Genomic DNA, 24,812 nt, shown 5'->3' with positions numbered 1-24,812 from the left:
CAAGAGTTGGCGGTGAGTGGTGATGACTATCTGCCTTTTCTCTAGTGTTACACTGCTAAATTAGGGACGGTTAGCGCAGATAGCCGTCGTGTAGCTTTACGCGAAATTCAAAACAAATATCTATTGTTTTAGGTGTTTTTTAATAATGTGATAAACAAGATACAGTTTTGGAAGAATTACTGATAATGAACATTTCTATACATGCACCTTAAGGTGCCTATGAAAAATAAACAATGGCAAGTTGACTTTTTTAGTTTCCTTCCAAGTACATAACTTGCTCTGATTGGAAGTTAATATCAATATATATCCTTTGGCGAAAAAAAAAATAGAAACGTTGAGAGAGTTACCTTGAAATTAGCTTGAGAATGTTAAAAAATATATTGAGAAAATTATTTTATTGATATATTTTGTGTCTTAAGAAAACAATGCCCGTGGAATGACGTGTGGTTCCATAATTCAAGTTCGTTATTTAAAGTAAGTTTCAGCTGGAGAATTTTCGATACCCGTAGTGAGCAGAGCACAGATAACCCATTGCGTAACTTTGTGCTTAACTTCAAATAAACAAACAAAGAATTATTATTCAAATTTTGCGGTTTGAAATCTGCTGAAAAATGCTGCCTTAGTCTACTGTAAAACTAAGCCTATTATTACGGCAGTAAGTGTATAACAATTAGTTAATTAAATATGGTAAAAAACGCGAGAGAAACCGAATCAAGCATCGTTACTTGTTTTGATCTTGTCAATGAAAAGTTATATCATAATGTATTTCGCTACGTAATAGCGAAATTATGGTCAAATTCAAAGAGTAGAATTAATTAATAACACCTTTCCCCTCATCTCTATTATCTTACAGAATTGAACCATGCACCCTTTATGTACATAAAACAAGATTGATCGTTAACTCTTTAACAGTTTACGAGTTCTGCGGAATCTGCAGAGCAACACCTGTGGGCAGTTATTTTAATGAACTCAAACATAATTTTAAAATGAATCAAACCAAGTAACTAATAGGGCGTTTACGCAAACGTAACCCACAGTTACGAAAAAAACGTTATATCTATATGAAGGTCTTCGTGGTAAAGTACATCAGTACACCATAATAATAGCAAAATACTTTGAAACCTTCATCATGATTACCATAGATTTTTACTTTTGAAAAGCATATGTTTGAAAGCTATACAAATAATAAGTATTCAGAGAAAATAAAAAAATGTAATAATATGGATTAGCTGGAGTCACAGTCCGGAAACGCTAGCCACTAGGTCACGCCCGGTCCGAAAAGAGTAAATTTAGACACTTGCATCAAGCAAACTACACTCTAACTGACTCTTTAGAAACTGTGCAATAAAACGTAAATAAAACATGAGAGAATCTTCAATAGCCGCGGCACTTGGAATTATTTTTAGGCACAATTAGAGTAAATTAATCTACGAGACCTTTTTTTCTTTTTTATTACCTATATTTTTGTGCACTAGTAATCTAAGCATAGGGTTCCGCGTATACCCGATTCGATTTTATTACTCATCAGGATCTCTATCAGCCAACCCTCAAATTGAAATTATTTTAAACAGGATAAGAGTAAATTAATCTATAAGACCTTGGTCGTGGTCACATACATCAATCGAAAGGGTTTGACCTCCTAAGTCTAAAACTGTAATTACATCTCAAATCCGTCAAGAGATGACGGACCTATGAGCTAAATTTTTGTCCCTGAAAAAAAAAACAAAAAAAAACTTGGAACCATTCTATAAGCCGTTATGCCACGTTTAAAAATTGGAGTATCTTAATGGTTATTACAATTTATCGCTACCAAATAGTATGTAAGACAACAAACAAACAACTAAAGTAGAAATTACTTTATTGAATATACACTAGATTATCACACAATCACAGAAGACAGGTAAAGAAAAGTTAATCTTATCACTGGGCTTTCTCATAATGAAAGTTAGCTAGTCCAAACTTGTGTACAAGTTATACCTTTAATTAAGGTCTATACATGGTACAAACATATGCACAAGATATCTTCCCTAAATAGAGCTTTATTGATATCTAACTAACTAGTAACAAACTTTTATTTTCACGAAAAGTTTTCTAAAAGCTTCAGGCAACTTAAACTTTGCTGTAACAAGTAAAGTTTAATTTTATGAAAAGGGGTTGGAATAGAAAATTATATTAATTTAGAACACGTGTAACGATGTTTTACCAATAACAGTGTTGAAGGTGCAAAACTTCTCCAGGCTTTGCTTATGGTTAATGTCTAATTTCACGAGATTATCATTATTAATTAAAGATTGTTAATTATCTAAAGCCAACGAATTAACCTTTTACACAGCGGCTATTCTCGTACATCTAGGTAGTTGTAACTCCACGCGCTCTTTCGTGTTTATATATTCCAGTTAAAGTTTTAGTCATAAAATCATCCCGAACATCAGTTTCTGACTGGGAACATACAGTTCATCTGACAAGCTCGTAAGAACAAGGTTTTAATCATTACATTATTTGTAAGTTATCAGTTTCTGAAAGGAAACATATAGTTCAGCTGACAAGCTTGTAAAAAAATGGTGTTAATAATTATATTATTTTTAAGTTATTGTTTAACTGTTACTCCAATGTATTTCAATCTATTACAAAAATTGAAGTTTAATAAACATAAGTAGACCGAACTTTATGGTTTTCTGAAGAAGCAGCTACAGAAACGAATCACAAAACATTTAAGCATTAAGGCTGTTTATTCGAAACATAATTCTCTCAGAAAGATAACAGAAACAAATTATAAGGCATCCATAGCAAAAATAACAAAATCGGATAACAGATTAATAATTCCTCTCTGAAATCGAAAATAATTCTGAATGATAATGTTGAGAATTATGTTATTTTGGCTGTAAGACTCTCATGAAGATTTGAAGATCTGTTAATAACAACAATTAGATTTTTTGGTGAATTTTGAGAGTGCAACCCCATGTGCATCGTCATGAGAATTCAACTACAACTAACTTAGTTTTATGCTATCTAAAACAAACAATAAATACTTTTTAAAGCATCATATCGGGACATGTTTTCGAATCAAATTACTCTAATGTATAATATTCTCACTCGAAAAATGTTTGTCTAATTATGACTACCCAAGTGTTCAAAAAAATACACTATGACGTCCACTATGACGTAAATAAGCTCTACCGACGCTACCGAGTAACTACATTTTGATGTTATTATCAAAATTTGATACTAGAATCCGTTCTTCCCTTTACATACCTTGCGCTACGAATTTGACATTTAATAAACACTAAGTTTAATAATTAATATTAACTTCCGATCAGAGCAAGCTATGTACTTAGGCAAAACTAAAAATCAATCTGGAAATCAATGAAGCTAATTAAATACACTCTTCTTACGTTACAAATTAAGTTTCATCAGTTGACTAGTGGCTACAAGTGGAAAATAAAATGCTACAGCTAATTATTCTGTAGTCATAGACCTTCGCTATCATAAATGTACTGACTAATTGAAACTTACTCCACAACAGTATGAAAAACAATATTTATTTAAACAACTTCAGATAGGAATTAAATTGTTCAAGAAGCATGTTTTAAGTGACGAGTTTCAAATTTCGTAAGCATCGTTTCTACAACAAGTTGAATTGATGTTTTACATGATAAGATGTAAAATCTGAGATTTTTCCACTACCGTCACTTTCTGTATTAAAATTTGAATTCTTGCCTCGAGATCTCAGAGCGAGTTGAACTACTATTAAGAAACTGGAATTTGTAACTTGTACGAATCACAGACGCCCTCTAGGATCCAGACATAACCGTCCCTAATTTTGAACTACTGACCAAAGGGGGGACAAGCAGCCATCAGAATTCAAATAATAGCATCCAAATAACAACAACATTGTCAATCAATTTTATAATATTCCCACAGCTGAAAGCGCGAAGGATATTCAGCAACATCACGGTTCAAATCTCAGAACCTAAACTCTGTAGACCATGGCCGGCCTATTTACTTTATGACTACATGTCGAAATCAAGAATTGCTTGTGAAGAGATGGCCACAACTCTAACCCCAAAAACGTTTCTCAGTATTGACAGTAACATATTGTAGACTCAGAGCAGGTTATGGAATGCGTTTTTGTTCAAACTTATAATGCTGAAAACTGTTCTTTTGTAACGAAGAGCGTCATTTGTTGCTATCACAGCAATTAATCAACCAAAAAATTAAACATTAAAAAACTTCTACTAAATTCGGAGTTGCTTTTGTAAATACACTGCTTTTAACCGGTAAAATACAAGCAGTCAAGTTTATGGATGACTTCATTATGACTTAGGTTCGTTAATACCAATACATTCCCTAGTGTGGAGAACAGTAAAACTGTATCATTATGACGTAGATTCGTTACAACCAATTTATTTCACGGTGACACGAACATTAAAGCTATACAGTTCGTTATAAAAACCAGTGATAACATCGTGTAAGAGAAAAAGTTACTTAACAAATTAATTTTTATATCCAAAGAACAACAAGCTTTGTTATAAGTTATAAAGTTTTCAACATTTTCGCTATTCTATTTTACAAGATTTTTGTCTATACTAAAGTATTTCCCAACAATTTATGAAAGTTATGAAACCGATTATTCTTTAAAAAAAGTCGTCACACTAAAGCCAAGTGTTAAGAAACAATAGATGTTCAACAGTACATTTTGCTTCTAATAAAACTACTGAGAACTACACTTTCAAAGTTACAAAATCCAACATGAAAGATAATGGACACAGTTAATGTTGGCAACGAAATAGTGAGAATCAGTGTTGCATGGAAGACCGTTCTATGGCAATATTTGGTTTTACCATATGACAATGGTCGTAAGCTTGAGAACTAGGAAGTTAGTGGACAGTTTATGTAGAGCAGGATATTTAGCGTTTGACAAGTGATGTTGACGGTAAGACCTCGATAAAACTAGAGAATAAAGACAAGCGTGGCGACTAATATTTCAGAGATATAATTTAATTACAAATTTTTGGTACCAGGAATCGGAAGCTGACCTATTTATCGGAATGGTACAATATCTGAAAATATCTTAACGTTATCGATAAATCTGAAGATTGAAGTCGTTGGTTATTATTCTAGGCTATCATATATTATTCAAACTCACCGCAGAGATCAATCATATTAATAACACTTAGGTATATTTCATTTTTTCTTCTCATGACAAACATAAGATCATTAGTGGGTTTGCACACGAAATGATTTACCAATGACAACGATAATTTCCCAATTGTTTTGCTCAGAATTTTGCAATAATTTATATCTTAGGGCGATTCATGGAGTACGGTGGGTACTTTTCCCCGTATATTATACGTGGTCCTTCTTGTGTTCATTTCAGACATAGTTTGGTTGAACTAGGGCCACAAATAACCTGTAATTGATGGGTAGAGTAGTAACCCGATTAGCAAGTCAAATGAACGTGTGATTCAAAGCACAGTCTGGCTACACGCCAAACGAAAGCAAGCACATCTTGTTCAAGCGAACAAGAATACTTCTACTTCTACTGTTAAAACTAACAACAGGTAACAAAAACTAACTCTTTCTTTATATTTGGTTTACCAAAACTTTGAGGAACTTTTCCTTTGGTAAAGAACAGCCCGATGAGCCTTATAATAGTAATGTAATTTCGCTTGACTGAAGGTTGTAATTAATGATTTCACGCCTATCATTTGTAGTATTAGATTTTATATTTGGTTTGACGTCATATAAAAGTAATCTCCATTTAATCGAAACAGGTTAAGAAGTTAATATCAAGCGGCTATTAACGCACAATATGAAAACAATGTTGTAGAAGGCAAACAAAACAAACGATATTTATGTTGTTGTTGTTTTCCATGACACCCAATCTTCTTTATATAAAGTGAAATATGTCATTTTAAATACAGTTCTTTAAAAAAGATGGATGCTGGTTTCAAGAAATACTGAATTGTGCTGCAGACAAATAACACAGGAAATGTAACCATAGAACTGAAAGTCTCTTAAAAATAAGTCTCCTTTTCTCTCGCGATGTGCTGTTTCTTCAGTGATTAATAGGAAATTTACCCTTAACGAGGTGTATACGTATTAAATTCTTTGTAAAAACAGCCTTTGCTTAATTCCAAAGATTTCGTATCGTGTTCTTCTAGATGAAAAGATAATATATGTAATCTTTCGAACTTTTCCATTAGCTCTTCTATTTTTGTCGATGTAATTATAAAAGTAAACTTAGGGATGAAAAAATCTCACATTTCTCCCGAAACCTGGTCCAAAGTTACAAAACCAAGATGATTCGACACCATTGTACAGTTCTGCTTTTCGTATAACATTTAAACTAGTAGAAAAAAAGGCCCAACACACACTTTAGTATCGGTAAAAAGACATTACATTTACCGATTATGCAAGATCCATAAGACAAACGGTGCGGTTTGTTCCATCTACATGGTCCATATAACACAAAGATAAGCAGTTCATAAAAACATTGGTTGTTCTGGTAGCAAGCCAAAAATGTTAAGAACAACCCAAGAAATGGGTCAACTCATTGACAGACTATTTTAGTTTAATGTGTCTAAAAAAAACAAAACAAAAAAAAGGTTATATAGAACTGTCACGCTAAAATATGTCGTCACCAAACAGAGTAAATGCAACACATGGACACATACATATGTGACTGCATATACACAGAGAACAATTAAAAAGGTATTATACACAACAAACTATAACAATCTCTCGTCGTCAGAGATCTGGTTTAAAACAATATAAGTTACATATGTAGTTGTGAAAAAAGACAATATTATAATTATGTATTGCATCAAATATGCTGTATTTCAGTTAACAAAATTTTTCCTACATAGTGCTATTGTACTTCACTTAACAACAATTCTCTTATACTGTAACATTGTACTTCAGTTAACAAATATTCTCCTATACATTGACGTTTTACTTCATTTAACAAAGATTCTCCTACATACTGATATTGTACTTCAATTAACAAATATTCTCCTATACATTGACGTTTTACTTCATTTAACAAAGATTCTCCTACATACTGATATTGTACTTCAGTTAACAAAGGTTTTCCTATACATTGACGTTTTACTTCATTTAACAAAGATTCTCCTACATACTGATATTGTACTTCAGTTAACAAAGGTTTTCCTATACATTGACGTTTTACTTCATTTAACAAGGATTCTCCTACATACTAATATTGTACTTCAGTTAACAAATATTCTCCTATACATTGACGTTTTACTTCATTTAACAAGGATTTTCTTACACAGTGACGTTTTTTCTTCATTTAACAAAGATTTTCCTATAGAGTAAGCTAACAGAATCCATTGGATTGGACTTTTTGGATTGGATTCTGTCATAAGTTTGTGTTTAGAAACAACACGTCTAACGAAACGAAAAGTGTTATGATATTTTAAACATCACACCAAAAATAAATGACATTTGGTAATCCTGGATTAAATATTACTGAAGTTTGTATTGAGAAGCTGCACATGGAATCTCTGTTGATATGATATTATAGACATCGCTGGCTGTCAAGTATAAACCTACATCTCCAGTTCAAAGTAGTAGAGAATTCCTGGACTGTACAATGTACTCATTATTTATATGTGAAATCATTACATAAACAATACTATACGCAATGGTTTAAAACTCGGTGGAACCGAATCATCATACTCAGCCAAGTCTCTTACTTCAATCATGTTTCTTTCTCTCAACTAGGACGTTTTATATTTCGCAAACTTTACTTTAATAACATTTTACGAGTGCTCGAAAGTTGAGCAATATTCAATCGTACTTTGTTTGTTTGTAATTAAGCAAAAAGCTACACAATGGGCTATCTGTGCTCTGCCCACCACGGCTATCGAAACCCGGATTCTAGCGTTGTAAGTCCGCAGACATACCGCTGTGCCACTGGAGGGCGTCGCACCAAACATGCTCGCCCTTTCAGCCGTGGGGGCGTTATAATGTTTCGGTTAATCCCACTATTTGTTGGTAAAAGAGTATCTCAAGAGTTGGCGGTGGGTGGTGATGACTATCTGCCTTTCCTCTAGTCTTACACTGCTAAATTAGGGACGGCCAGCGCAGACAGCCCTCGTGTAGCTTTGCGCGAAATTCAAAACAAACAAACAAACATCAGAACAACTTATTATCACCCTTCTTACAAAAGTTTAAATTAGTCATTCCTGTTTATGCAGTTTTAACAAAATTATCCGAACTCAACAACGCATTGAATTTGTAAACAGAATTTTAGAAAATTACACAGAAAACCTTTTAGAAACTCAAGTAAAAAAAAACATGTTGAAACATGCGTATTACACGCGCATTTTCTTTGAAATATCAAAATGTAACATATTGTTTTATCAGCATAAAACAACATAAAAATACTCTAAAATTGGCTTTTAAAAATCAGTTTGATGCTATAGCTTTACATGAAAATTATGGTTTAAACATTTTACAGCAGAGAAAGGTTATTTGTTAAATTTTAAGAACACGTACACCGAGAAATTAACATGTATCAGTACGAGTCGCTCTTGGTAGGCCTTACATCTATACATGTAAATGTTCATTGCGTATTTATTTTTCTGTTCTTTGTATTCATACACAGTGAGCAAATGTCTGTTTTTCCAAATGATACTATTATGCTAGTAGAACTTCGACAAAATATATAGTGCTTTGGTACTTCAAGCCACGCTCTAAAACTGACGGTCATCGAAGTCATATTGAAAAAGCTGTAAACGAAACTTCCTAGGAACAAATATTTAATCGATCGCATGACCGTATCCTGAATAGAGTTACGTAGAAAAAATTAGTTTAGGTAAGTACAACCCAGATGGACAGACATTTGTTTTCCTAAATTATATTATTGTAAGACATATATATATATTTAATGCATATATGCATACTTAATTAATTCTTTCAACAACGAAAACCAAAATTATAATGAGCTAACTTTAAAACTGAACTTGCACTGTTAGAATGATTTAAGGTTTACAAAAAACTAATAATTCCTGAGCATAATAATGGACATATAAACATAAAGGAATGCTACTGTCTATATATTTCAAACCTACATGTCCAGTTTTTCGCACTACCTTATTGGTTAGCTACCAAATTGCAGGTTTTGCTAAGAAAATAACTATCCAGTATGATTGAAAGAAGGAGAAAACGGTAGATAGAGAGAGAGAGCAAGATTATGAGAAAAGAGCCCGGATATCAAGTTATGTGCTGTGTTTATGTGTGAGACATCAAGAAAAGTCTCACTGGTTTTGGTTCAAGGAAAATTTTAAGTGGTATCGTTGCTGGAAAGGTGCACAAGATTATGAACCACAGCTTATTATTTCTTAATAGCCGCAATTTTCGTTTCCCAGTCAACATTATCTTCCTTGTAACGTGCTTGTTTACCAGTTGCATGTCTTCTTTTATACACGACAAAAAGTTCAGTGTTAGGTTGTACTTACAAATGACACCCTATGATTCTTCTTACAAATAAGCGTATATGTATGGTGGAAAATAGCAAAAAGAAAACATTAAGCTAGAAAATGAATAGAAGTTAAAGCGGACGAGTACGATGATTTTAAAATATCCACCTTAAAAACTTTTTTTTTTGAATTGCGGCAAATAAGGGATACTATAAAGCACGAGAACGCCTAGAGACTTCAAAGACCTGCACGCACCTTCATTAAGAGCAAGTTTCACTGAACCACGGAGCTCTGTTAGTGAAACCCTTCCTCGTTGACGTTACTTTATTGTCCAAAGATTTAAATTTAGTTTTCACGAAGATAAAAAAATTACTTATCAGGCCATGGTCTTTGTTATCCCAAACTGCATAAGAACCAAATCAGAAATGGAGACGAATTATATTAAATCCACAGCGATATAATGCAAACACTCTCAGCACAAAAGGATTTCCTAACAAAATAACTCTCCTTGATTCCCAAGGAAACGGGAATACTATTTGTTTAACAGCTTGGTAAACAATTGTGAAGTAAAACAGGATATTTTATAATCGGTCTCTGATATCATGAAAACGTTAAACTGTTACCCATGTTAAAAATGTAAATTCAAGATTTTTATCTTAAAATTAAATCGCGCGTCCTACATACTATAGGAATGTAACCATTTGTTTCTTACAACCATCAAAATTTATTCCTTGAAGTTGGCGTAAAATGATACAAGAAAATATATAAACATCGGTTTTGCCTTCTGAAGAAGACTGTGTAGATGTTTTCTTATATATAAACTATTTCGTGCTTCGCGTTTAACACACACAACAAACTTTAGCCAAAGAACGAGATGTCTTAAGTTACAATGAACCTATAATTCGTCTGGAGATATTACAAAATTCCTGTTGTTTTTATTTTTCGTTCTTATCATTAAACAATCTCATAATGATATCCTGTGACCAATTTTTTTATAAAATTATAGAAAACAAATGAATTGATAAACATATATAAAACTGGACGTTCAATGAAAATTTAAAACACTCATAGAACTAGTGCATGGTCTTATAAAAACATACAACCCAAAAGGCTGGTGGACCTATGAGAACATATATCAAACTCAGCTTGTGGTATTGAGCCCGGTGGTCTGTTCGACTCATGATAATATATGAGAACCACAGGGCTGGTGATCTAACAAATCCCAATGTATATGAGAATATACATAACCCATAGGCTTAGGTTTCAATAGAAAACACAGATACCACACTTTTACTCATTATCAAAATGTTCAAAACCCATAAAATGTGTGTTCTTCTAAGGATATATCAAAGGAACACAGGCATCATTATAACATATCTTTTGAAACTCAGGAATAGATTAATATGTGAACAGACAAACTTAAATTAGAGACAAGATGATTTTAGTAAACAGTCAACATAACTATCTTTAAAACAAGGGAAAACAATACTTAGAACAGCTCTAATCTCAACATTTGGATACCACGACAAAAAGGAGAGAAAAACAGCAACCTAAAACCAAAAGTTAGTTCGTAAAGTTATGCCAGTTTATGTAAGAGAGAATGTACAGAAAATAATACTCGATTAAGCCCAAACGTGTTCTGTGCCACGTCTGCTGCTTATGACATATTGGTGATGGCGTACAAACTTAGTTTGCAGGGAAAGTTTCAGAACTTTGAAACGTCTATAAGCTACTTTTATTATATAATTGAAAAGCTAGTGTACGTATTTTGGTTTATGAGTTATTAGTTTTTTTATGGAAACATTTTATTTTTCATTCATTATGAGCTACGTCAGAGGTACTCAGTTTATTTCTGAATTAAGAATTTATTTCAAAAGATACGTTTGATTTTCTTACAGGAAGTCAGTAGTGTAATAAATGAATTATCAACCAAAAATTGTATGCTCCTTGAAAAAAGACACTAAGTGTATTTTGCAATATATTTCTAGAGGCAAGAACAAGACACATATTAAAACTTATACGAAAAAGTTCCTTATTTAGCAAGTGCAAGGCAGTGCCTTCCGCCAATATCCTTTTAAGAAACACCTTTAAATAACACGAAAAACAAATCAAAGCAAGTTAGATCATCTGTCTCCCTTCCTCTCTACCTGTAAGCCAACAATTAACCCGTACTTACAGCGCCTCGGGTCCCGGACCGAAGCAATAAATCTAAGCTCGCGGCAAGAACTTCTAAAGAATACAGCCGAAAAGAGCCGTGATGTTAACGTTACAATATTGTTTGTTCGTCTGTGCCTGCGTAATGGGGTATGTTTCTCCGTGTATGATAGTATAATCTATAATATATTTAACCACGTTTATACGTTTAGTTCTCTATTTCACACTTATTCACATTTTTACGTGCTTTGAGTAATTTGTTAGGAGTGCTTTTTGATTCTTCCGGTTCTAAGTTTCTTTTGTTTTGCCATGCGATTCTTAGTTAGTGTGATGTAAGCATCGTAAATAGCTGGTTTTCGGTTCATCTATAAAATGGATAGATGATGTATAATCTATGTAGCTAAAGACTGAAAGTTTGAAAGATATTTAAGTAAAAGAGCTTAAAATTACTATCGATTAGATATTAGTGTTAACTTACTATCCATTAAATATTGGTGTAAACTTACTATCCATTAGATATTAGTATAAACTTACTATCAATTAGATATTAGCATAAACTTACTATCGATTAGATATTAGCATAAGATTACTATCCATTAGATATTAGTGTAAAGTTACTATCCACTAAATCTTGGTGTAAACTTACTATCAATTAGATATTGGTGAAAACTTACTATCAATTATATTGGTATAAACGTTTTATCAATTAGATGGGTGGAAACTTATCATCAATTAGAAGTTGGTGGAGCCAATCAGTGGCATAACGGTATGTCTGCGGACTTACAATGCTATAAACCGGGTTTCGATACCCGTTGTGGGCAGAGCACAGATAGCCCATTGTGTAGCTTTGTGCTTAACTTCAAAAACAAACAAAAGAAACGAAGTTGGTGGAAAATAATATCAATTAGATGTTGATGTAAACATAACATCCCTTAAAGCGTGTATAATGAACTGTGTTGGCCTTGCATTATTAATCATTGTTTTTTAATAGCTGTAGGCTTATAATCCATTTGAATACGTTCAGGGAAAGTTGATGTATTCTTATAAGTTTACAGTAAGTATTGTAAACATTCTTGTAATTTGATATTCTAGTTATATCTCTTGAATTTGATATGAAAAGCTCCTCGATGGGAGAGCAGTAGGTCTACAGACTTACAACGCTAAAATCCGGGGTTCGATTCCCTGCGGTGGGTACAGCAGATAGCCCAATGTGGCTTTGCTCTAAGACAAACGAACAAGTTATGCACAACAGAAATATAATTTTGTCCTCGTTTGCAGTACTCGAAGTAGAGAGTAACGCAGGGGTACGCGTACCCCTGCGTTACACTCCACTTCGAGTACTGCTCGTTTGTATACGGAAATTTATGATAGCACTGATCTTTTCCCACAAACTATTACAAGAAAATCACACTCATTGTAATGCTAGCCTAGGCCTAGTTTTGGAAAATCTTTTATCTCCTCAGTAACCTTAAACCTGTTGGCCTAATTTAGCAAAGTTTAAAATAACTTTTATAAAAACACCGCTATCATATTTTACCCAACTCGTTATTCAATGATTTTGCGTCTGTTTATCCCCCAGAACTCGTAACAGGAATATCAATTAATGCCTTCTTCGCCTATTTCTGGCGTGGAAATATATCAAATTCAGAATAACTGGCGGTTGAAGAGTGAACTATTCCTGTTTAAATTGGGTTTCATCTTCACATTTTGCTTTAGGCTTGACTGTGAATACGAGCCGAGCATGATACTCTCCAACCTGTTGTTAACCCAATGAGGAGGCGCGATACACAATATAGATCAAATTCATGTTGTTTTTATGACGTTAAGAAGGTATTGACAAAGTATAACTACAAAGAGGGGGACACGATCTGTTTTCGCTATACGTAAAAAACAAACAAAATACTTTAGATTAAATGAACAAGACCTTACCCACTAAATCAGAAACAAAATTGATATGTGATTATACGTTCTCACCCTTTATATCTTATCTGTTTTAGCCCCCCCCCCAATGGATCAGCGCTAAAATCCTGGTTTCGATACCTCTGGTGGACAAAACACAGATAATCCATTGTGTAGCTTTGTGCTTAACAACAAATAGCTAACTGTTTTCTAGCTGTAATGTATGATATAAAGCTCAATTAATAACATTACATTAAGCAACAGCCCAAGAACAGATACATTTTGAAAAGCGTGCACGATGTACGTGCTGTCTTTGTATGTTCAGAAACGTTACACATATACAATGTAAATAGATATGGACAGACAAGCCTTATAAATATCTATACACGTTTTCTACACTGTTTAGAAAATATATTTCTTTGTGTTCTAAAATCTCCTCTTAAAAATGGTTGATCCATTAGATAAACAATCTTAAAAATATTAGCGAAATGTTACAAAAACGCCGTAACACCAGAAGGCGTCCTTTATAACATCATGTTCATTAACTTTGAAAGGACTTTTAGATAGTTAAAACTATGACTGAAAAGGATCTTCATAGTTGATAGTGAGTACATATAATACGCTGTTCCTAAAACCTAAATGTTTTCATAGTAAGACAAGCTAAAACAGTGACATTTTGGTATTCTAGAAACGACATCTAAATCTTATTTCTCAAAGCACACGGTGTATACTTTTTGTATAACCTTTAAAGAAAATAAATTATTAGTGGACAGCCAGAACCTCATTATGATACTATCACTACCTTGATAAATTTATACTGACGCAGATGCGTTCATTGCCTGTTTTTTCTGAGACAAAGAAAGATGACAGCTAGAAGCTAAGGCTTACATTGTATCTGATATATTGCGTAATGGCGTCTGCTCTGAGTTGCTATTATTAACGATATCATTACGTACCAGCCTAGAGAATGAGGATGTTTTTGTTGATTTTTGTGTCTACATTTTTGCGCGTTTCATTCGTTTGTTTCTTTATTGCTGATAACAATAACTCGTTAAAATATTTAGGAGCTTTTAACAATGGCGTTTTTTAAAGCTCTTACCTGCCAATCTTCGAGTATTTGTATTAACGGTAGCTTATCACGAAAACTTAGGACCAAAAACTGATTACGGAATTTTCGGTAATAATTACTTGCTACCAGCTTTATGATATTTTTCTTAATAAAACATTCCCAAGAATCGTCATGTTAAAGCAGACAATAAAACCTTAAAAAAAACAACAAAAAAACTTTAAGATCCCTTTCGCTCATTGTTGAGAAAATTATTTAACTTTGTTCCTGACGCACTTGCTTTCGCACATTGTTCACAAAATCTTTCAGCTTCGTTCCTGATGCACTTGCTTTGGTATATTGTTCACAAAATCTTTCAGCTTCGTTCCTGATGCACTTGCTTTGGTATATTGTTCACAAAATCTTTCAGCTTCGTTCCTGATGCACTTGCTTTCGCACATTGTTCACAAAATCTTTCAGCTTCGTTCCTGATGCACTTGCTTTCGCACATTGTTCACAAAATTTTTCTGCTTCGTTCCTGATGCACTTGCTTTGGTATATTTTTTAAAATACCATTTGGAAGCCCCCAGTGGCACAGCTGCATGTCTGCGGACATACAACGCTAGAAACCAGGTTTCGATACTCGTGGCAGACAGAGCACAGATAGCCCATTGTGCAGCATTGTGCTTAGCTAACAAACAACAACCATTTGGAAATGTTGACTTTATCGATGCGAATTCTCTTGCAAAAAAATATATTTTCTATAGAAAAATTGTGTCAGGTTTTCAAAAACAGAGCTATAAGTAATTAATGTTACTAACCCATTACCGAAATTTCATACTGAATTAAGGTTTTAATCCAAATGTGATTAATTAAATATGATTTAGTACCAAATAGCTAATGCTATTAACTCGGATGACGTAAAGGTTCTATGGTTAATTATAGGTTCTATTCCTCTAGCTTTTATCAACGATGAAGTATCTTGCAAATGGTTACTAGACACAGGTTGCCACACCAGACCTTAAAATAAGGATATCAAACATTTTTCTTTGGGATGTTATAATAAACTGCTATTAAAAGAATTGAAAAAAATACTATTAATTATTTAATTAATGATGATGAATATACGAAAGAGAAATAATAAATATATTATTAAAGAATGACTACAAGAAGGTAAATGTAAAATTTACACCCGAATTAAAATAGATTGGTTTCGATAATGACTATCAGTGAACCTGTTTTATTATATCTCTTATTGCTATTCGGCTTAGTTAGTATTTCTATTGCGTTACAACGATAGCTTAGATCAGATACTTTCTGGGCGTAAGTAACCCTCATCTGCACCTATGCCCGGCATGGGCAGGTGGTTAAGGCACTCGACTCGCAATCTGAGGGTCGTGGGTTCAAATCATTCCACCAAACATGCTCGCCCTTTCAGCCGTGGGGGCGTTATAATGTGACAGTCAATCCTATATTCGTTGGTAAAAGAGTAGCCCAAGAGTTGATGATGACTAGCTGACTTCCCTCTAGGGACGGCTTGCTCATGTAGCCCTCGTGTAGCTTTGCGCGAAATTCAAAACCACAAATACCTGCACCTCAGTTAAAGCTTCTCATTTCATCCGGAATATAAACTACATCTCATAAATGGTAGACTGTCCTATTCTCTGTGTAACTCCATATTTCACCAAAATTAGACTTTTAACCTTTCCCACCGAGTAATCTGTACTTAAGGCTTACCATTCTACAATAATTTTTGTTACCGAAACGAGAAATAACCGACGACATGTTCGATGTATTACACGATTTTCTTTGGGTGTTGAACTTAACCGTTAGTTTCAACCTAATGTGTATCTACATATTCTGAAAGTTTATCACTTGATTGTCCCGAGTAAAAAATCCGTTTCTTGATGTTGAAAAACCATACGTTAGTAAATCTGACGGAATTCGCAAAAATAAAGTAGGAAATACAACAAAATGTTCGATTTCTTTTGCATATAAATACATATATGTTATCCTTTCACTACTCGAAGTGTATGGGGTTATTCAGTGTTTAATTTGTAGAAAGAAATCATGAGGGTATGGGTGAGGGATTTTGAGTTTTAGAAGGTAACAATTTAAATGATTGAAGCTACTGTTTGGAATGGGGCTGGAATGGAATAATATAGTTGACTACGCCAGTCAAATATCAATTCCTAATGCAATCGAGACATCTTAATATTTATTAGTGTTTTCGCCATTTTGATTTTAATTATTTTTTTTTAATATCTTCAACATAATTACCTTTCTTGGTCATCATATCCAAAGAGTGGTTTCTTTTTGTTTGTATTTGAAATGTATGAAATAATTACAGGAGTGATGACACAAATGAAAACAAAGAAACGAATTATTTTTGTTACCAGCATAGAAGTTATATAAATAATTTGACGGTATTTAACTTCCAAAAAAAAAAAACATTCTTTTTTTTTTTCTTTTTCGCATGTGTAAATGTACAATATCGCGAAATTTTTGATGACGTGGATTGTAAGTGAAACAAAGGGCTATTGGAATAAAAAAAATGGTGTAATAAGATAAAGCCCACACATTCATTGTGTGTTCTAACGGACTCGTGTGGCACGTAACAAAAGTGTAGCCTCTACTATTAACACTGGGTTTTATACGGGTCTTGAAATTGGAGGGTCGCATTGTTTGGAGGATAATGAAGCGGCGTCATATCCGTAATAAAATGTGGCACTGTCTAAGTTCTTCTGTTGTTTTCTTTCCTTACGACCTTTCTACCCTTGTTCGAGAATAGAAGTTTATATCTGGGGGGGGGGTAAAATTTAATTCGCGTTTTTCTTTCCGAAAAATCTGGTTTGTTTAAACTAGAGGGTAGCGAAGTAAACGTCATAATAGATATGATTTCTCTTTGCAACCCCAATGAGTGGGATGAAAGACTCGAACACGTAATCTCCTGAATACTATTGGTGCAATAGTAAAGACTTTGATATGATGCAAAAATCAAATTGGTGTTCAATATAGAGTAAGCTATGATATTGCTGGTACTTGAAAATAACATATAAAGCTGATGAGTCTTAACAAAGTTTATTAGTACATTGATGGGTTTTCAGCACACAAGAGTTAATTGGTGTACTTATGTACTAATGGGTCTTAAACATAATGAAGGATATTAACGTAGTGATGAATCTTGAATATAACGGAGATTAAAAACAAAGAAACGAATTATTTTTGTTACCAGCATTTAACTATGTGGATGTATCTAACTATGGATATAAATTTTCTACGAGTATAATATCCCTAAAAGAGATGATTTTGAATGATATTTCATTGTTTAAAGAGAAGGTAAGTTAAGAAATCAGCCGGCGCTACAGTGGTATCATTAACACAGCCGGCCTGATGAGTCTTGGAATTGACGGAAAGGCGTAGTCGGCACTGAATATGGCAGATGTAGTGTGGTTCACATGTTTTATCACATTTTTCTTTGCTTTCACTCACAGGTTCTTAGAATTACTAATGTGGTTTTCTCACATTGATGCTGTGGTTGCAAAACCCGCTCCGGGAACAAGAAAACTAGCTTGCTGGTTCAGTTGTCCTCGTAAAGTTAAATGCCAATATCAATAATGATTATTAATAAATAAACATTGTTAAAACGAAATAAGTAACGCTGTTTTTGTCTATCTTATCACGAATCTTGGTATTGGACGAAAGGACACGTCAGCACATATCATTTGCTTACGCTCATGCTATTATTCAACTGTCACCAAGAAGTCTTTTTTCTTTTTTTTGTCATAACAACAGAATTATCTTTCTTATCGTTCATTTAGACTTTGGCCAGATTGTGGACTAGTATGCTGAGCTGGGAATCGAATAGTCCAATGTTCGAGACGTTATGGCGATAAACATGCTTCGCACTTTCAACTGTGGGGTAATTATAAAAAGGACAGCTACTCCCGATATTCGATTGAAAGAGCCAGACACGGGTCCTGCTGGCTGGCTGACTTTCCTTTGGTCAGTAGCATAAAATTTAAAATAGCTAAACCTGACTGAACCTTAGGACTAGGTCGCTTATCCCTCGTGCGCATAAGGTGCTGTTCAAGTAAAATTTTCAATTATTTGTGAAACGTTTATTTGATCACACTGTAAACTACTACTTGCAAGTAATTGTACATGATTTTCTTTTGCTTTTTTTTTACTTTTTCTTTTTAAGCCTATATTTCGGATTCTTCAGACGTAGATGTGTGTGTGTATATATGTGTGCGTTTTTTAATTCTAAATTCAGTATAATTTTTTTACGATACATTTCATCTTCTATTTAGAGTTTTTATTTTCTTTCGGAACTGGAGATTTTATGATTTCAAAAGGCTCATATCTTCTTTTTCATACAATAAGCGCTGAAATGTTTCTTTAAATGTGTAAAATTGTGGAAGTTCATTTTACTTCACTTGAGGTCTTCCCTTTACAAAACGATAAATTGAATAGATGCAAAACATTTCGTGACTTTTCAACACATCTATCCGTGTAATTATTAACATTGTAACACGTGCTGTATTGCTCAAGTAAACAAACAAAAAAAAACTTCAAAGTATTCAAAGATTTTCAATAAATTCACTTATGAAGTCGACTACTTGTTATGAAGAGCGGTTGTTTTCACGGATATGAAATATTCTACGACGGTAGTTGAAGTTAAAGGACTAACTGTTTCGACAGAAGTGTACCGAGGGAAGTTTCGTACTATTTACCAAACGTTTATACCCTTAAAGAGCATGCATATCACGCTCGGAAGTCTAATCTATCTATCTACTTGTCTCTTATTTATCTGTAATTAAAGCACCTCGCAGCTCCAAAGTTACTCCTAATTCCCATTAAACATTTCTGACTCTCCTTTTTTATTTTTTTACTTCGAAGAAAATCAGGTTAAAAAACGCACCCTAGTGAAAGAGATCAGGTGTATCAAGTAAATACAGGCGCAGCTGGCAGGCGGAGACAGACCTTTTCCCTTCCGCTAAGATAATCGTCCGAATTTTCAGAAAATGTATTCCCGCTAGACACGGGTCCTTCAGCGGCTATCCTTATAATATCTTATTGAGCTTTTGTTAAACAACTAAGACACTCAGTTTCCGCATCGATTGTCAATGACGCATGAATCAAATCTTCATTATACTTCAATCATACTCCCTTATACAGAATTGTTCAGGTCATTTTGCATGATAATGTTTTATTTGAAGAGAATGTATAGTGAAAGCATGGTTTTCACGTCACTCATGAACTTCATAAACACCAGTATTATTAGAAAAGTACCGTTGATGCGATTTGCAAGTCGAGTTAAATTTTCCAGTTAAATAAACTTAAATCGGTTAGAGTACCCAATATAATGAAATATTACATTAATTGTGATAAAATGATAGAAGCTATAACATTATTATTAAATACTTAACAGGTATTTGGATGTTAGCATCCGGGGTGTTCTGAAATTACACGTTACTTGACTGGTTCGAATTTGAAGGTTTTATTTTAACAAACTTGCTACACTTCACAGAATAACACATGACAATATTCAGCGTCGTTTAACACATACCTTTTCACTAATACATCTGAAGTAGCCTATCAGCAAACATGTGTTATAATGTAGCAGATTTGGAGACATAACTGGAAGAAAAGCTCGAAGGCCTTTGGAAGACAGTGCCTGAACATGCAAAGAAGCAAATACAGGGTGTTTGGAACCACAAGTGAATTGCAGCTTTTCATAATTTCAGGTACGTGACTGGTTATTAGGCTGTCAAAGTATACGAAGGTCGAGTTTAATCCTGCTGTTAATCTAAACTTGTTTCGAATTACAAGTACGGCATGTGGAAAATATTCTACACGGACATCCTATATTATCACACACTCATTATTTTCTTTTGTTGAATATCCGTACTGAACTGGTTAGGATCAAAATGTTTATAAATATTTTGGGTACAAATACATGAATTTCGTAACTCTTGCTTTCATGAGCAAGGGTACGTTTCGCCAGATTTGTGACAAGTGAAACTTAGAAATATGTGTGTATCTTACTTCTAGTTAGGTCCCTTACCTGGGAAAAAATAATACATTAATATCTAGCATGCACAGCCATACAGAAGGGATACTGAAGAAAGTGTACTCCATTCAGGAATCTTTAAGGTGATATTACCGTAATTATAAAACACTATTCACAGGGAATAACTTACACGATAAATACAACAAGATACACAAACAATTATTGAGATGTACACAAGCACTATATCATAAATAACATAAACAGATACAAAAGACCATGCAGTAGAAATATTAACAATTGGGTGCATAATATCACACAACAATAACTTTTACAAAACTGTGTACAAAACTGTACAACAAGAATATTTAGTATGATCAACACAGCACTATATATATGAATAACAGTTTGTAGCTTTTAATATTAGGGGCGCAACACTACACTGGGAAATTTAACACGACGAACACAACACTACACTGGGAAATTTAACACGACAAACACAACACTACACTGGGAAATTTAACACGACGAACACAACACTACACTGGGAAATTTAACACGACGAACACAACACTACACTGGGAAATTTAACACGACAAACACAACACTACACTGGGAAATGAACATGACGAACACAACACTACACCGGGAAATGAACATGACGAACACAACACTACACCGGGAAATGAACATGACGAACACAACACTACACCGGGAAATGAACATGACGAACACAACACTACACCGGGATATGAACATGACGAACACAACACTACACCGGGATATATATATTGTTGGGTTTGGCACCACATACCAGGAATTTGATCTTATGGTGCAAACATTACCATAAACCAAAATATTTAGTATAACATACATACCAACGTATACCAAAATAGTTAGTATAACGTACACACCAACGTACACCAAAATAGTTAGTATAACGTACACACCAACGTACACCAAAATAGTTAGTATAACGTACACACCAACATACACCAAAATAGTTAGTATAACGTACACACCAACATACACCAAAATAGTATAACGTACACACCAACATACACCAAAATAATTAGTATAACGTACACACCAAAATAGTTAGTATAACGTACACACCAACATACACCAAAATAATTAGTATAACGTACACACCAACATACACCAAAACAGTGAGTATAACGTACACACCAGCATACAAAAGGAATATTTAATATGATGTACACAACCCTATACATTAAAGTTCATTATAATGATGAAAATACAAATACTTCTAAATAGTTCTTTATATTAATATTACGTTCATCCGAATAAAGCGGATATTTTTAGAATGACGTACTGTCTAATCTTCACTCGAAAAGTTTAATATGATTTATTCATTATCATACAGTACTAAGCATAATTACGCTTTACACAACTATACACATCCTACTTTTATGCTAAGGCATTTGCCATTTCAAAATAAATCTATAAGATGTCATAATGATCAAATACAGTTTTATTATCTACTACACTAGACAAAGCATATTTAATATAAAGATAACACATATCGTGTATTTCTGGTCTGTATGCACAATAATAAGTGATAGACTAAAGGGACAGTAGATAGTCTACACCGTTTACCGCTCACTGTTAGGCTGTTATTGTCAGACGGAATAGTGGGATTTGACCAATTCTCTTATAACGCACTTACGTCTCAAAAATACAGAGTGCGGACCAAGGAACCCCAGCTTCATAATCTGTTATGGCTAACCACTGGACAGCGCAATATAAGCTATAAGTGTTCTCGCCAGAATCATTGTGAATTGATAGACGTCTTGTAAAATATTGGATTAATCTAATACTACAGAGTTACATCTCAAGTAATAAGCATTTGAATTATATGAAATTTTATCTGTATGCATTTGTATTATCATATACTTGATATTTAAATCTTCAAGAAACAACGAGTAGTGTAAACTTTAATTTCTGATATCATAAAATATTGATCTATTTTTTGTAATATGGTGGTATGAGATTTCCAAAAATTAATAACAGAATACAAGGTCCCATTGGCTGTTTTAAACACATTTTTTTAACTTTTTTATGCACTAAATAACTTGAGAGTCCCTAACTTTGTTGCTTACAGGGTATATATAAAACATATAAGCTAAACAAAATGTATAAGCAAATATGATATCAATGTTATAATTAAGCCTACTAACTACTTACCAAATGTTTGTTTTATCCAACTCTTCACACAGGTAAAAACATAAAGGAAATACATTGATTGTGATGCAGTATGTACACCTAACCGACAGTGAATGGTATGAAGACATGTTATTAAGGTAAGGGTTAAGTAGCCGGAAAGTGAATTTCTATCGACTGTTAGGGATGAAAATATCTAGTTCCGTTGGTGAGCCCATCTTCTAGTGGCGCAACGGTATTTTTGCGAACTTACAACGCTAGAAACAAATATAATATAATGCATCAAATATAATGCAGTTTTGTAGATTTACGATCTCATTAACCGAACACTGAAAAATAACTTATGATATTTTTGGTTCATTTTGTTATACAGTTTAGTAAAGATAGACCAGAAAAAAAGCCACATATATTCTTACCATGATTAATTCAGCGTCTAGAATACAGACTGGAAAGTTCTAGAAAGCAAAAAACACATGTTAGTTGGGTCGGATCGGTGGAAAAGTAGCGGACTACCCACTGTTTTGACGCTTCATGCATGTACTGCAGCCAGTGGTTACCCGATACCCGATGAAGTTGATCTAGTCGCGTTAGGTCTCCTGTGAGTCGAGGTACGTGAGCCACAGTTTCTTAGGGTTAAGATTATTGGTTCAGACTGGAACGAAGGTCACTAAGAGTTAGCGGTGAACCACTGAAATACAGTTTTGCCAATGTGTGTTTATGATCGCAATGAAACCGTAATGCCGTCTATCACTTTGCATGCTTGCTATTTATGTTCATGACGACCCAAAATCTTTAGGTACTTGAAATTCACGTGTTCGATCAACGTCTCAGGAGAACGTAAATCATCTAGTAGCTTAAGCTCACATGCCCGCGACTATCAAGCCAAAGTCAGTTCTGTCAAATAGGACTAGTTCCGCCTTGACTGTATTGGATTTCCCATGTTGCTGCCTGTGATTCGGAGTTCCTTGTAAAATCCCCCAGGGCGTGAATTCACGTTGCCTCGAGCAATTGCATAACCTCCATACAAGCATGCGTAGAACGTCAAATAATCGGTTTTAGTGTTCTAGTGTTGTTGACTGGTATGGGACTGGGATGATCTTAGGATGCCGTTGGCTCATCATACGATCAGCTTTTATAAATACAGCGCATTTCAACTTCCCGTATATACCTGTCGCCCACATTTTCTTTACCAAATAACGTAGTAGATGAACATAAGTGAATCAGTTATGATTCGCCTTGCAAGGACAGTTACATTGGAATAGAAGGTACACAAGGTTAATTTCCAAACAAATATTGAAATAATGCTTGAAATGTGGTTCACAAGTAGATAATAATAATAAACCATTGTGGAGTATTTGTTAAAAGAACTTGGTGAAGACTTAAGTTGAAACAATCGTTTTGTCCACAAGGTGTTCAAGAAGAATGTCAAACTTATGAATTTAAGAGAGTTAACATAAAATAATCAGTATGTGCAATAATCAATCATCTTTTCTAATCGTGCTCTAACGTTATAGTCCATGCAGAGCCCTGGCCTTATCTCTGTAAACGTCTAGGGATTAGTTCGTAAAATTTGATGCAATAGGGTCTGACAGCAGCACTCCCCCCCCACCACACACACATTGATTATAAGTTTGTGAATATAATATTACAGCAAAGGTCAAGCAGTAAAAAGTACGTTTTTTGGAGCTTATTATGAAAAATCGCCTGACTGTCCTCGCCGGTTGTTACCCCCCCTCCTCCTCACACACAAACACTTTTAAACAAAGTTAGGTGCTCACGATCAACTGAACAAGATTTTGAAAAGATACAAGGCCAACATTCGTAAGCTAGTGCAAGATGTCTTCGCCACACAATCCCAACATGGTTAGTGAATGCAAGATGTCTTCGCCACACAATCCCAACATGGTTAGTGAATGAAAGATGTCTTCGCCACACAATCCCAACATGGCAAGTGAATGCAAGATGTCTTCGCCACACAATCCCAACATGGTTAGTGAATGCAAGATGTCTTCGCCACACAATCCCAACATGGTTAGTGAATGCAAGATGTCTTCGCAACACAATTCCA

The 24,812-nt window shown here is 34.1% G+C and overlaps 1 protein-coding gene across 2 annotated transcripts in view; it reads right to left on the bottom strand.

The window, feature by feature from the left end:
* Positions 1-24,812, bottom strand: part of LOC106460785 (transcription factor AP-2-epsilon-like) — a 188,709-nt gene that overhangs the window by 109,496 nt on the left and 54,401 nt on the right. Inside the window, exon 1 of one of the 2 annotated variants that reach the window (XM_022387581.1) lies at positions 23,161-23,714. The exons of the other annotated variant lie outside the window; for it this stretch is intronic. Within the exon in view, the coding sequence (XP_022243289.1) occupies positions 23,161-23,163 (3 nt within the window). The 5' untranslated portion in view covers positions 23,164-23,714. Of the gene's footprint in view, positions 1-23,160; positions 23,715-24,812 lie in introns of those variants that run through there. 2 annotated transcript variants of the gene reach the window in all.

This window comes from Limulus polyphemus, unplaced genomic scaffold (genome assembly GCF_000517525.1).
Source record: "Limulus polyphemus unplaced genomic scaffold, Limulus_polyphemus-2.1.2 Scaffold836, whole genome shotgun sequence".
NCBI lineage: Eukaryota > Metazoa > Arthropoda > Merostomata > Xiphosura > Limulidae > Limulus > Limulus polyphemus.
The sequence above is the reverse complement of the archived record's forward strand: the minus strand, read 5'-3'. Positions and strand labels throughout refer to the sequence as shown.